Source organism: Pygocentrus nattereri, chromosome 21, assembly GCF_015220715.1.
Source record: "Pygocentrus nattereri isolate fPygNat1 chromosome 21, fPygNat1.pri, whole genome shotgun sequence".
NCBI classification, from domain to species: Eukaryota; Metazoa; Chordata; class Actinopteri; order Characiformes; family Serrasalmidae; genus Pygocentrus; species Pygocentrus nattereri.
This window is the reverse complement of record NC_051231.1, coordinates 34,930,235-34,945,471: the sequence shown is the minus strand read 5'-3', so window position 1 is coordinate 34,945,471 and position 15,237 is coordinate 34,930,235. Positions and strand designations below refer to the sequence as shown.

The window sequence follows — 15,237 nt, the reverse complement described above, 5'->3', positions numbered from 1 at the left end:
TCTAATTGTGGTGTTGATTCTGATTCCAATTCTGATTCTGGTGTTGATTCTGATCCAGATTCTAAGTGTGGTGTTGATTCTGATTCTAATTCTGATCCCGATTCTGATTTGAATTCAGATTGAGATTCCGATCATTAAGTCTGACTCAGAGTCAGTCAGGTGCGGTAATCCTGAGAGCTCTATTCTGTAGAGCGCCGTAGTTTCACTGCCGACTGTATTCCGCAGTGAGTAACTGGACTCCGCGGCTCTGGTTTCAGCATTCTTTGTGGATTATAAGGAAGGTGCTACTCTTTTTAGTGCTTTTTCTCTGCTGGGGTTAAAGTTCTACAGGTTTGTGAGCTAACCGGTTCCCCCCCAGTAATTTAACTGCTGTGGCTGTGACCTCATGCTGCAGTCAGCAGGAACTGGACAAATCCTCTGCAGTTCAGCTTCGGGTTATCAGATAATCAGAGTCGCACTCCAGAGAGAAAGCAAAGACACCCTAAAGGTGCAATGAGTTACCTTTTCACTCTCCACACTCACAGACTGAGATCAGGCGTGTTCATGGCTACTGATTCACAGCTCTTACTTCCCTAACCAATATCATTTTAGATAGACAGACAGGCAGACAGACAGGCAGGCAGAGAGACAGACAGACAGACAGGCAGGCAGAGAGACAGACAGACAGACAGACAGGCAGAGAGACAGACAGACAGGCAGAGAGACAGACAGACAGAGAGACAGACAGACAGACAAACAGACAGGCAGAGAGACAGACAGACAGACAGACAGACAGGCAGAGAGACAGACAGGCAGAGAGACAGACAGACAGGCAGAGAGACAGATAGATAGATAGATAGATAGATAGATAGATAGATAGATAGACAGACAGACAGACAGACAGACAGACAGACAGACAGACAGATAGATAGATAGATAGATAGATAGATAGATAGATAGATAGACAGACAGACAGATAGATAGATAGATAGACAGACAGACAGACAGACAGACAGACAGACAGGTAGGTAGGTAGGCAGGCAGGCAGACAGACAGACAGACAGACAGACAGGCAGAGAGACAGACAGACAGGCAGAGAGACAGACAGATAGATAGATAGATAGATAGATAGATAGATAGATAGATAGATAGATAGATAGATAGATAGACAGGTAGGCAGGCAGGCAGGCAGACAGACAGACAGACAGACAGACAGACAGACAGATAGATAGATAGATAGATAGATAGACAGACAGACAGACAGACAGACAGACAGACAGACAGACAGATAGACAGATAGATAGTGTGTGTGTGGTGTTTCACCGCATGGACGGGTTAAAGGTGGGGGTGGGATGTCCTCGGTGTGAGATTAATGAGGGTCATTAGTCTGATATTCCCGTGGCGTATGACACAGGTTTGTTGTATTTACAGACAGCAGGCCCTGAGTGGAATGAGGAAAACGAAGAGGGCGCATTAATGACATCACTAACTGAGCTGCCTCAGCGTCCGTGTAAAGCGCAGTGAGAGTCACTACAGGCGTCTCTAACAGACTTGACTCTGTGGTTTCTGCCCCGCTGTTCTCTATAAAATCCGGCTGCTAACGTTTTTAGCCGTGTTATGTGTTGTTGTTTACGCTGTTCATGGTTATTTGTGCCGTACAGTGAGTATTAGTGTGCATTACTTTGTAGCTACATTAGCCTAAAGAAGCAAACGTCAGACTCCAAACTTGTTTTGGCTGATTGTTTATGTTATATTTTCAATTTTTCCTGAATGTCGATACATAAAATATTAATAAAATTCAACAAACAGCAACGATGCAGAAATGTCCAAAGGCAAGAATAGCCAGGAAAGAGCCATTAACCATGGTTCATGCATGCAGTTAGCACCATGCTAATTAGCTTCTATTACTTATCTTCAAATATCTTCGGTCAACCATCCAGAGCAATGGACACTGTAGAAAAGAGTTGAAGAAGAGGGTGCAGGCAGGATGGAGTGGGTGGAGATGGGTGTCAGGGCTGATGTGTGACAGAAGGATAGCAGCAAGAGTGAAAGGGAAGGTCTACAAGACAGCAGTGCGTCCTGCTATGATGGATGGTTTGGAGACTGTGGCTCTGTCTAAAAGACAGGAGGCTGAGCTGGAGGTGGCGGAGATGAAGATGCTGAGATTTTCGTTGGGAGTGACCAGGCTGGACAAGATTAGAAATGAGCAGATCAGAGGGACGGTGAAGGTGGAGCAGTTTGGAGATAAAGCCAGAGAGGCCAGGTTGAGATGGTTTGGACATGTGTTGAGGAGGAATAGTGGATATATTGGGCAAAGAATGTTGGAGATGGAGCTGCCGGGTAGAAGGAGAAGAGGTAGACCTCAGAGAAGGTTTATGGATGTAGTGAAGGTGGACATGGAGATGGTTGGTGTGAAAGTAGAGGAGGCAGTGGATAGGGCAAGATGGAGGCAGATGATCCACTGTGGCGACCCCTAAAGGGAGCAGCCAAAAGAAGAAGAAGAAGACTTATCTTCATGAGGCTTTTAGCTCCAGAGCTAAAACCAAAGAAGATGACCCAGATAGCGACAGTCATGGGCCGATTCCGGCTTTTCTAGTAGTTGGTTGACTACTGGGTAGATCAGGGCCAGATCCTGGACAGCTTCATATGGCTTTGCCTTGGATCTACATTTTTGGGCCAATCCTGGCATGAAGCCATGCTAGATGAACCAGCATAGATCAGCATGACTGGCCACCAGCAAAGCCTGCTATGTAAAAACTGCTATGTACGGTCATGCTGGCTGAACAGCTGAACCATCACCAGGCCAGCATAGCACAGGTCTGCTGCACTGATTTGCAGTTGGGCCAGATTTGGGCCAAATCCATTAGTTTTACTTAAAGTTCTATTGACTTCTGCTGCATCTCTTCAATCTGCAGTTTAGGCGTTAATAATTCTAGAATTGGAGTTTGCCACTCTCAGAGAGACGCAGCAGGAGAGCGAGGCATTCATCTGCTCCTCCCACTCAGCTCTGTGTTTGTGAAGGCATTAGTGTGGGCGAGAAAGTGAAAGTGACCTGGTTAGCGCTCCACTGTCTTGTGACGGAGCTTTAAGAATAGAAAGAGCTGATATCATTTTCCACCAATCAGAGCGCTCAGCCCCACCCGCTGTCTGCTTTACGGGCAGCACTAACGGAGTTTCCAGTAAGCTACGTGCCCAGAGAGGCCTGGAAGCGTGCCAGATGCACCTGTTCTACAGGTATGTCTCTCCCGCTGCAGGTGTAAATAGCCTTTGTACCCTCTGTATGGAGTCGGTGTCGAGTGTCGCTGTGTCTCTGTGTGGGTGTAGAGGTGTTTGTGGGAGAGAGCGGCTCAGAACTCAGTAATGTCTGAATGAAATAACCAGGTAACTCTCAGAATGATTACGCCACACCTGATGAACCTGCTGCACTCACACCGACTGCACCGCTCCAAGCAATGGAAACTCTGCTTTTTGAAGATTGCACAGAAAATTGGTCAGAAAACTGGAACAAACCTCCTCCAGTTTTGGTTCCAGCTTAACCATCTCATCTCCTTAAGCCTGCGCTGGACCATGACAGCGCAATGTTTCCATTCCACTTTCACTGCATTTTAAACTTCACACTCCCCGGCTACTTCATCAGAAACACTGATGCTCCCCCTTGTGCTCGATACGGCTGCACATATACTAAAATTGGATCGATACAGAGAAGATTGGCATGGCCCTGCGAAAGGATGACACACAAATCCGTGAAGCGCTCCATGTTTTTTCTGGGGCAGTCGTGGGCTGGAGGTTAGGAATCCAGCCTCGTGACCAGAAGGTTGCCGGTTCGATCCCCAGAGCCGACAGTCCGTGACTAAGGTGTCCTTGAGCAAGACACCTAACCCCCAACTGCTTCCGGGGCGCTGCGGATTGGGCTGCCCACCACTCCGGGCAAGTGTGCTCACTGCCCACTAGTGTGTGTGTGCTCATTAGTGTGTATGTGGTGTTTCACTTCACAGATGGGTTAAATGCAGAGGTGAAATTTCCCTGTTGTGGGACTAATAAGGGTCTCTTAATTAATCTTAATCTTCTTCAGTGGTCACTTTCTGACCGCATAGCCGCTCTTGGGTGGATATTTTTTACAAGTCAAGTGTTTCGAAGTGGCCAGTGAGTGGAAGCACAAGGTGGGTGTTTCTAATAAAGTGGCCAGTGAGTGGAAGCACAAGGTGGGTGTTTCTAATAAAGTGGCCAGTGAGTGGAAGCACGAGGTGGGTGTTTCTAATAAAGTGGCCAGTGGGTGGTGATTCTACAGTTTCTCAGCCTAATGAGAATCTCATTGAATTGAATGGGACTTCAGATCCACAGGTTTCATGATGAATATGCTCTGTTATCATTGTAATGTGACGTCTGAGTCCTACACCTGACAGTGTCATGACGAAGGTGACATGCATCCATTAGCACACAGGAACAATGCTCTGACGCTCAGACAGTTGATTCATCTTCAGCAGGTAGATGACAAATGACGGTTTACGCATCTATTGTGTGGAGAGTGTCTGAGCGGGTCTGCGGGGGTTAATGCGTTGTAGTGTCTGGAGCCTCATGGAGAACAGAGCTTTGAGATTTGCTGGAGAATGACCTGTAACCCAAACAGCAAGCTATACCATGACTGACAATCCAGACATCTGACCAAACTTTAATGTTTTCTGTGTGTCTTTGTTTGCGTAACATAAGCACTGTTTAATTACAGAGCATCAAACTCAGCCTGCGGCTCATTCAGCTCTGCATACAGACACATTCAGCTCTGCGTCAGAGCCACAAAAACCCATTAAAATCTTTATCTGGCCACAAAGTGGTTTTACCATTCAAAGTATATTTAACATCTGAATAAACACCAACAAACATACGTACAGCACAACAAAACAAGAATGCTGTGTTTATTTTTGTCCAGGACTGATGAAATGAAGGAGTGATTAAACTGATTTGACTTAAAGGAGAAGAAAGAAGAAATTCTCATACAGAATTTGTGATTAAATCACAGTCCAGCTGAATAGAGTAACACAGTAATCACCAAAGCATAGCAGAGAATAAACACAACGACGTCCTGCACGGTAGAAAAGTCAAAGAGTAGTACGGCCAAGTTTAACTTCATAGACAGCAACGTGGTAGAACTCTTAAATTCTCTTATCTTCATCGTAACTCAGGCAGAGCTTGTTCCACATCTCACCAAAGTAAACCATTTGGTAAAATGATAAAAAAAACTTTTTGTACATAAAATTTTAATTGTCTGGTGATCATAGAGGGTGCACAAACTGAGAATATGGCGTTTTATGATGATTGGTGTTGAATGTAGAGTGTTGGTGTTGGTTGGAGGGTGTTGGTGTTTTTTGGAGAATGTTGGTGTTTGATGGAGAATGTTGGTGTTGGTTGAAGAGTGTTGGTGTTGTTTGGAGAATGTTGTTGTTTGATGGAGAGTGTTGGTGTTGTTTGGAGAATGTTGGTGTTTGATGGAGAGTATTGGTGTTGTTTGGAGAATGTTGGTGTTTGATGGAGAGTGTTGGTGTTGTTCGGAGAATGTTGGTGTTTGATGGAGAGTGTTGGTGTTGTTTGGAGAATGTTGGTGTTTGATGGAGAGTGTTGGTGTTGTTTGGAGAATGTTGGTGTTTGATGGAGAGTGTTGGTGTTGGTTTGAGAATGTTGGTGTTTGATGGAGAGTGTTGGTGTTGGTTTGAGAATGTTGGTGTTTGATGGAGAGTGTTGGTGTTGGTTTGAGAATGTTGGTGTTTGATGGAGAGTGTTGGTGTTGTTCGGAGAATGTTGGTGTTTGATGGAGAGTGTTGGTGTTGTTTGGAGAATGTTGGTGTTTGATGGAGAGTGTTGGTGTTGTTTGGAGAATGTTGGTGTTTGATGGAGAGTGTTGGTGTTGGTTTGAGAATGTTGGTGTTTGATGGAGAGTGTTGGTGTTGTTTGGAGAATGTTGGTGTTTGATGGAGAGTGTTGGTGTTGTTTGGAGAATGTTGGTGTTTGATGGAGAGTGTTGGTGATGGTTTGAGAATGTTGGTGTTTGATGGAGAGTGTTGGTGTTGTTTGGAGAATGTTGGTGTTTGATGGAGAGTGTTGGTGTTGTTTGGAGAATGTTGGTGTTTGATGGAGAGTGTTGGTGTTGGTTTGAGAATGTTGGTGTTTGATGGAGAGTGTTGGTGTTGTTCGGAGAATGTTGGTGTTTGATGGAGAGTGTTGGTGTTGGTTTGAGAATGTTGGTGTTTGATGGAGAGTGTTGGTGATGGTTGGAGTCTTTCATTGTGCTGGGCCGAACTTGTTTAGCCTGTTAGTGCTAATCCATGCAAGTTGAACGTTTAGAAGTGTCAGATTTCACCCATGATAACAAAAGCATGCTGTAATTTTATATGATTATTTTTGTCTTGTAATTCACTGAAACAAGTGAAGACCTGTGTGGAAAGTACAAATTCTATATCTTCAATCTCTATCAAAAACATTTTGTACATAAACCTTCAACCCTCTGATGTTTCTTCAGAGAGGGTCTAGATCTACAACCTAAGAATATGGTCTTCATGATGGTTGGAGGGTGTTGGTGTTTGATCAAGGGTTGGTGTTGGCTGGAGAGTATTGGTGTTTTTGAAAGAAAGTGTTGGTCAAAGAGTGCTGGTTTTCACTGTAAAGTGTTGGTGCTGGTTGGAGAGTGTTAGTGCTGTTGTAGACCGTTCATGTTTGATATAGAATGTTGATATTGGTAGTAGAGTGTTGTAGGGTGTTGGTGTTGATTGTAAAGTGTTGGTGTTTGTTGGAAAGTGTTGACTGGAGAATATTGGTGTTGGTCAGAGAGTTTTGGGTCAGTATGTATTGTTTTTTTAACCAATTTAAGATTGAAAATAAAGTTAGTTTTGCTAATGCAGCTAAGCAGGATCGATCTCACAGCAGACACTTAAATGCCAAAGGACTTTGTTTGGACCTCAAACGTCTCTCCAGGAAAAGATGTTGAAGGAAAGGCCCCTGAACACCTCTTGTGAGCTGAATGTGATCAACAGAAAAGCTGTTTATTATTTACCCACAGTAAGGTCACTGACCGATTCTCATGTTTTCTCAGGGCCAGAGCAGTCAGGGGGAATCCTGTCCAGTGGCGTATCACCAAGTGATAATACCACCTGATCCATCACATGATCAGTGTTTTATGCTAACTATTAGCATTAGGGCTGTGTTACGTTAGGACTGGGTTGTGGTTCAATATTCAAAACGTTCTTACCTGCAACAGTTTAACAGTATAATTCTATTTAAGCCAACATGCTGTACTTTTAGTCTCTTTCTCTCCAGTATTATCCAAAATTATAATACAGCATCGTAGCAGTGACTGGCTTCTATATTAACCTCATGAACATTAGGCCACCAGCCACAGGCGTCTGAGAGTGACCAACACAAAACACCCACATCTCTAATACAGAACAAAACAATGAACAAATATGCAAACCTTAGACTAACAGAACAACATCAACAACATTACATACTCCTTTTATGAGTGGGAAACCTTCACCCTCTGATATTTATTCAGAGAGGGTCTAGATCTACAATCTAAGAATCTTAATGATGGTTGGAGAGTGTTGGTGTTTGATCAAGGGTTGTTTTGGTTGGAAAGTGTTGGTGTTGGATGTAGAGTACTGGTGCTGGACTGAGTGTGTTGGTGTTGGATGTAGAGTACTGGTGCTGGTCTGAGTGTGTTGGTGTTTGATGTAGAGTACTGGTGCTGGTCTGAGTGTGTTGGTGTTGGATGTAGAGTACTGGTGCTGGACTGAGTGTGTTGGTGTTGGATGTAGAGTACTGGTGCTGGTCTGAGTGTGTTAGTGTTTGATGTAGAGTACTGGTGCTGGACTGAGTGTGTTGGTGTTGGATGTAGAGTACTGGTGCTGGTCTGAGTGTGTTGGTGTTGGATGTAGAGTACTGGTGCTGGACTGAGTGTGTTGGTGTTGGATGTAAAGTACTGGTGCTGGACTGAGTGTGTTGGTGTTGGATGTAGAGTACTGGTGCTGGACTGAGTGTGTTGGTGTTGGATGTAGAGTACTGGTGCTGGACTGAGTGTGTTGGTGTTGGATGTAGAGTACTGGTGCTGGTCTGAGTGTGTTGGTGTTGGATGTAGAGTACTGGTGCTGGTCTGAGTGTGTTGGTGTTGGATGTAGAGTACTGGTGCTGGACTGAGGGTGTTGGTGTTGGATGTAGAGTACTGGTGCTGGACTGAGTGTGTTGGTGTTGGATGTAGAGTACTGGTGCTGGTCTGAGTGTGTTTGTGTTGGATGTAGAGTACTAGTGCTGGACTGAGGGTGTTGGTGTTGGATGTAGAGTACTGGTGCTGGACTGAGTGTGTTGGTGTTGGATGTAGAGTACTGGTGCTGGTCTAAGTGTGTTGGTGTTGGATGTAGAGTACTGGTGCTGGACTGAGGGTGTTGGTGTTGGATGTAGAGTACTGGTGCTGGACTGAGTGTGTTGGTGTTGGATGTAGAGTACTGGTGCTGATCTGAGTGTGTTGGTGTTGGATGTAGAGTACTGGTGCTGGACTGAGTGTGTTGGTGTTGGATGTAGAGTACTGGTGCTGGACTGAGTGTGTTGGTGTTGGATGTAGAGTACTGGTGCTGGACTGAGCGTGTTGGTGTTGGATGTAGAGTACTGGTGCTGGTCTGAGTGTGTTGGTGTTGGATGTAGAGTACTGGTGCTGGTCTGAGCGTGTTGGTGTTGGATGTAGAGTACTGGTGCTGGTCTGAGTGTGTTGGTGTTGGATGTAGAGTACTGGTGCTGGACTGAGCGTGTTGGTGTTGGATGTAGAGTACTGGTGCTGGACTGAGTGTGTTGGTGTTGAATGTAGAGTACTGGTGCTGGTCTGAGTGTGTTGGTGTTGGATGTAGAGTACTGGTGCTGGACTGAGTGTGTTGGTGTTGGATGTAGAGTACTGGTGCTGGACTGAGTGTGTTGGTGTTGAATGTAGAGTACTGGTGCTGGTCTGAGTGTGTTGGTGTTGGATGTAGAGTACTGGTGCTGGACTGAGTGTGTTGGTGTTGGATGTAGAGTACTGGTGCTGGACTGAGGGTGTTGGTGTTGGATGTAGAGTATTGGTGCTGGTCTGAGTGTGTTGGTGTTGGATGTAGAGTACTGGTGCTGGTCTGAGTGTGTTGGTGTTGGATGTAGAGTACTGGTGCTGGTCTGAGTGTGTTGGTGTTGGATGTAGAGTACTGGTGCTGGACTGAGTGTGTTGGTGTTTGATGTAGAGTCCTGGTGCTGGACTGAGTGTGTTGGTGTTTGATGTAGAGTACTGGTGCTGGTCTGAGTGTGTTGGTGTTGGATGTAGAGTACTGGTGCTGGACTGAGTGTGTTGGTGTTGGATGTAGAGTACTGGTGCTGGTCTGAGTGTGTTGGTGTTGGATGTAGAGTACTGGTGCTGGTCTGAGTGTGTTGGTGTTGGATGTAGAGTACTGGTACTGGACTGAGTGTGTTGGTGTTGGATGTAGAGTACTGGTGCTGGACTGAGTGTGTTGGTGTTGGATGTAGAGTACTGGTGCTGGTCTGAGTGTGTTGGTGTTGGATGTAGAGTACTGGTGCTGGTCTGAGTGTGTTGGTGTTGAATGTAGAGTACTGGTGCTGGTCTGAGTGTGTTGGTGTTGAATGTAGAGTACTGGTGCTGGTCTGAGTGTGTTGGTGTTGGATGTAGAGTACTGGTGCTGGTCTGAGTGTGTTGGTGTTGGATGTAGAGTACTGGTGCTGGTCTGAGTGTGTTGGTGTTGGATGTAGAGTACTGGTGCTGGTCTGAGTGTGTTGGTGTTTGATGTAGAGTACTGGTGCTGGTCTGAGTGTGTTGGTGTTTGATGTAGAGTACTGGTGCTGGTCTGAGTGTGTTGGTGTTGGATGTAGAGTACTGGTGCTGGTCTGAGTGTGTTGGTGTTTGATGTAGAGTACTGGTGCTGGACTGAGTGTGTTGGTGTTGGATGTAGAGTACTGGTGCTGGTCTGAGTGTGTTGGTGTTTGATGTAGAGTACTGGTGCTGGTCTGAGTGTGTTGGTGTTGGATGTAGAGTACTGGTGCTGGTCTGAGTGTTTTGGTGTTGGATGTAGAGTACTGGTGCTGGACTGAGTGTGTTGGTGTTGGATGTAGAGTACTGGTGCTGGTCTGAGTGTGTTGGTGTTGGATGTAGAGTACTGGTGCTGGTCTGAGTGTGTTGGTGTTGGATGTAGAGTACTGGTGCTGGACTGAGTGTGTTGGTGTTGGATGTAGAGTACTGGTGCTGGTCTGAGTGTGTTGGTGTTGGATGTAGAGTACTGGTGCTGGTCTGAGTGTGTTGGTGTTGGATGTAGAGTACTGGTGCTGGACTGAGTGTGTTGGTGTTGGATGTAGAGTACTGGTGCTGGACTGAGTGTGTTGGTGTTGGATGTAGAGTACTGGTGCTGGACTAAGTGTGTTGGTGTTGGATGTAGAGTACTGGTGCTGGTTGGAGATAATTAATGCCAAAAAGTGAAGAACAGATCCGTACAGGCTTCAGATCCCGTGCTGATAAAAGCTGAACACAGTAAACGTTTTACTGCAGTAACTCAAGCTGTTTCTTGGTAAATCACTTTTACTTCAATTGCAGTATTGATCAAGGCTATTCCACCCACCTGTGCTCCTGTGTGTGTGAGCAGGGTGTGGTGACTGATGGGATAAGAAGACGGTTCAATAAGAATCAACCAGAGTGCAAAGGTCAGTAACAGCAGCAGCTGCTGTTACAGCTGTATGTATGACTGACACTTCATGAATCGAAGTGTTCTGGAGAAAGTGAGGCATGAAGAATTACGTGTCCATTAGAATCAGATATATTCCATTACACCAGCCAAAAGACTGTTTCATATTCAGTTAAGACAACGGAGCAAATCTGATGGCATATCATGAAATTTATTTTAGAAAATGTCTGATAAAAAAACAAAACACACAGTATGTTGTACACAGTAGTAAATGTCTCATGAGCGATACGATCTGAGAAGAAATTCTCATACAGAATTTGTGATTAAATCACAGTCCAGCTGAATAGAATAACACAGTAATCACCCCAAACTCAGCGATTCTGATTTTCAACTGATCGACACCAAAGCATAGCAGAGAATAAACACAACGACGTCCTGCACGGTAGAAAAGTCAAAGAGTAGTACGGCCAAGTTTAACTTCATAGACAGCAACGTGGTAGAACTCTTAAATTCTCTTATCTTCATCGTAACTCAGGCAGAGCTTGTTCCACATCTCACCAAAATAAAACAACATTTTGTACATAAACCTTCAACTCTGATGTATCTCTGGAGCGGCTGCCCGATCTGAGAACACGCCCGTTTCCCAAACGGTCATTTACTTTCAGTAAACACGTATTCTCTGGCTGGACGTCATTCCAGGACATCCAGCAAGTTTGCTTGGCCACGCCAGCGTGCCCAGTGGACCAGAGCAGTGTCAATCAGAAAGCACAAGAATTACAAAAACAACCTTAATATTTTTATTATTATAATTATTATTATTATTATTCTTGGTTCATAAAACCTACTTTAGCCAAAAGTGGCTTACAGTTTGTCTGTATGTCAGTTCCCCACGCTCGGGAAGTTTGTCTCTGTACAAAAGGGCCTTCAGACCGGAACGTCTCAGTGTTACAGTCCTTCATGGTAGGAGTCTCCTGCTTCTACGTTCAAGTGCGAGAGAGTCCGTCCGAGTCCGCGATTCCTCCCTCCGTCAGCTTCCGTCTCAATCCCAAGACATTCCCTTCACACCCCCACCTCCTCCAACTTCCAGCCGCTCGAGTTCTTCCCGAACTTGTAGACGAGTCTGCGGCCGTCCACCCGTTCCAGGATCTCTCGCTTGTAGTAGTACCTGGAGGACAGGGAAGGAGTTAGCGTTCGAGTGCAGATAAACGTGGTTCGGTTCTAATCAGTTTAGTATAGTGCATCAGTCTGAACATCTTACAGTTAGACTTGATTATAACCATTAAAATTCAGGCTAAATTCATTTTAAGGCTGTTTTCAAGCAAAAAATCATCCAAAACGTTTGATTTTATTGTCTGTAAACAGCTCGTCCAGGTTATTCTGAAGTTGTACCAAAAAGAATCAATCAAGCCATGAAGACATTGGATACTACATCTTTTCCTGAAGAACTGCAATCTAATCTGATCTAATCTAACCTAATCTAATCTAATCTAATCTAATCTAACTTAATCTAATCTAATCTAATCTAATCTAATCTAACCTAATCTAATTTAATCTAATATAATCTAACCTAATTTAATCTAATCCAATCTAACTTAATCTAATCTAATCTAACCTAATCTAATCTAACCTAACCTAACCTAAACTAATCTAATCTAACCTAATTTAATCTAATCTAATCTAACCTAATCTAATCTAATCTAACCTAACCTAACCTAAACTAATCTAATCTAACCTAATTTAATCTAATCTAACCTAATCTAAACTAATCTAATCTAACCTAATTTAATCTAACCTAATCTAATCTAATCTAATCTAACTTAATCTAATCTAATCTAATATAATCTAACCTAATCTAATTTAATCTAATATAATCTAACCTAATTTAATCTAATCTAATCTTATCTAATCTAATCTAATCTAATCTAATCTAATCTAATCTAACCTAATCTAATCTGATCGTTGTGAACTTGGATTCCTATCAATTGCCGCCAAGTCGTTAGCTCCACTAATTAGCTGCATGCTCACCTCATGGCTCTGCTGAGCTTCTCGTACGTCATGCTGCTGTTCTTCTTCTTCTGGCCCCAGAGCTGAGCCACGGCCTCTGACTTCAGGAACTTGAAGACGCCGTCTCTGCGGTCCTCCCACTTCATCAGACCCTGGTTCTTCTCCGGGTGGATCAGGATGTCCCGGATAAACTCCCACAGGTGCGTACCGCGGGGCGCTGTCGGCAGAACGGAAAGTTAATTAATGCCGGAGCCCCTTGATGGACAGCTGAAGGTTAACCGCTATTGATTTTGAAGGTGGTCCAGCCACTGTGAGCCCACTCACCGTGTTTGTTCTTCTTGGTCTCCATGAAGTGTTCGGATCCGCGGCTGAGTTTGGGAGGTCTGCCTCTCTTTTTCTTCTCCACCGGCTCCTGCTTCACAAAGCTCTCTGTGGGGAGAACAGATTGGAGCAAAGGTTAGTAAAATATTCTAGCACATGTGACATACAGTGATCAGTGGAACAAGCTTCTGGAAGTCTGGACGTACTTGTTGGGATGGGGTAGTATTCCGGATCAGAGTCGCTCATGGTGGATTCTGGTGAACTTGGGTTCAGAAAACTGCCTGTAAAGAAAGAGAGATGGAGGACAACCAATAAGAATGTGTTCAAGCACATTAAAATGATCATTCATCTCCTATAAGCAGACTAGTCATTTACTTGGTATTCATTACTAATATTCTTAGTATTTCTACTGTGAATTCTTCGGTATCTAGTCTGAAATATTTAGGGTCTACTATAAATTATTCAGTGTCTTACGTGAATTATTAAGTAAAGTATTCAGTATTTAGTCTGAAATATTTAGTATCGACTAAAAATTACTCAGTATCTATACTGAATATATTAAGTACCCACGAATAATTATTCAGTATCTAATATGAATTATTAAGTAAAGTATTCAGTATCTAGACTGAAATGTTTAGTATCTACTATAAATTACTCAGTATCTATACGGAATATATTTAGCAGGTTAGTCGGAGAAGTTGCTGACCTGCCGTGGAGCTCTGAAGACTCTCGGAATAAGAGTCGTAGCCATTGTCACTGCCTGGTGTCAGCTGGGTCTTGTACTCGTTGTAGTAGCCAAAGTCAGCCTCCTTCTTATCTACAATCAGGCAAGAGATTAAAGATTAAACTGGTGAGATTAAACTGCCGTTGCCATTAGCATTAACCAGCAATAAGTGCATAGAGGCACTTTGTGTTTGTAGCACAAGCCTGTTTGATGGGCAGCTCACCTGCAGGTACGCTGTTAACGACCACGGTGTCCAGCAGACCAAGACCCTGAGGAAAGTCCAGCAGGAAGTCGTTCAGAAGCTCATACGTCTCGTTCAGGGTGCAGTTCTGTGTGAGGTCATCTGCTGTGGATGGGAGCAAGCAGAGTGGTCAACCACTGAATCCAGAGCGATAAAAAAGTGCCACCAGCTACCAAATATAAATATTCCAAAGCTTGGTTCTGGCGCTGGAGTAGCCTTGCTTTCTACCTCGCTACCAGACTAAGAAAGGGTTTGTTTATTAGCTCAGTTGTCAGGAAAGCCTTGTTAGCACTTGTTTACTTAGACCAGGTGAGTTAAGGTGGGAAAAAACACCCAAATATAGGCACTCCAGGACCAGCGTTCCCTTACTTTACCGATAATACCAGCGTGTTAGCAGGTCGGAAAGAGCTTAAGGCATTCCAGAAAAGTAACTTACTGTATTTTGCTTTGAGGACCTCGAGGCTCTGGTAGAGACGTTCTCCGAACAGCAGCCCAAACATGCCAGTCATGGCGTCTCTACCAAGCTGGCACAGCATGGTTCCATCCATGTTGCAGTACTCCAGACTCAGCAAGTTGGCGTCGTATTTGCTGTCCTCTACGTGGAAGTCAATCCACTCCAGAACGTTCCTCTTGGTCCAGTACTGCGGGTTCACCTGGTGCCAAGCGCCTGCAGGGGAAGGGGAAGAGTTAGAACATTAGCAAGGGAGCAGGTCAGCCTCGGAAACACCAGCACACCCAGGCAAAGTCATTCGCAACGCCGTTCCTCCACTTTATGGGACGTGGGAGTGCAGAGGGACAAGTGCAGAGGTCACGCTCGGGTTTATTAGCCATAGCTTTGGTAAACAGAGCGTTTGACTTCAGGTGACCTGCGCAAAACTGCTTTAACTGCTTCTCCTACAGCGAATCAGCCACCGGCACGGCCTTGTATGTTTGCCACCTGTGCCTGTAAACCTGCCCGAGTTTAGACCTGGCGCTGGGCTAGTCCTTCAGACTTAGTCGTTAAACACACACACAGCGATGAAAAGCCCACATTCCTGTGGACCAACTGAGAGGGAACGTTAAACATTCCCCGGGTTAATGATTTTTCAGCTAGCAGGTGAAGTCATTGTGAAGCCCAGCCCTGCATGTTTTCCCGCTAACCCTCTGCTAAGATAAGACGCTGGGCTAACAGAGGATACAGATCGTTAACCTGCTTGCTCGGAGCTCGATTGCCACACACGGCACACGTTCCCACATCCTTAAAGGAAAGCTGCGGCCGGTTCTCCGGGCTTGCTAAGCGCTGTGCT

General features: G+C 44.8%; 1 protein-coding gene and 1 non-coding gene across 3 annotated transcripts in view; one reads left to right on the top strand and one right to left on the bottom strand.

The window, feature by feature from the left end:
• The first annotated feature begins 3,636 nt into the window (after positions 1–3,636).
• LOC119261957 lies at positions 3,637–3,742 on the top strand. The gene has a single exon (XR_005129305.1). It is a non-coding gene; the product is annotated as a U6 spliceosomal RNA (small nuclear RNA).
• A 7,111-nt stretch (positions 3,743–10,853) lies between these two features.
• elf3 (E74-like factor 3 (ets domain transcription factor, epithelial-specific)) overlaps positions 10,854–15,237 on the bottom strand; it is a 5,543-nt gene continuing 1,159 nt past the window's right edge. The window contains exons 3-9 of one of the 2 annotated variants that reach the window (XM_017684473.1): positions 14,388–14,618; positions 13,934–14,056; positions 13,693–13,803; positions 13,193–13,267; positions 12,990–13,094; positions 12,687–12,882; positions 10,854–11,826 (exon numbers count right to left, since the gene is read on the bottom strand). In XM_017684473.1, coding sequence (XP_017539962.1) covers positions 11,721–11,826; positions 12,687–12,882; positions 12,990–13,094; positions 13,193–13,267; positions 13,693–13,803; positions 13,934–14,056; positions 14,388–14,618 — 947 coding nt within the window. In that variant the 3' untranslated portion in view covers positions 10,854–11,720. The remainder of the gene's footprint in view (positions 11,827–12,686; positions 12,883–12,989; positions 13,095–13,192; positions 13,268–13,692; positions 13,804–13,933; positions 14,057–14,387; positions 14,619–15,237) is intronic. The other variant, XM_017684474.1, reaches the window with a different exon arrangement.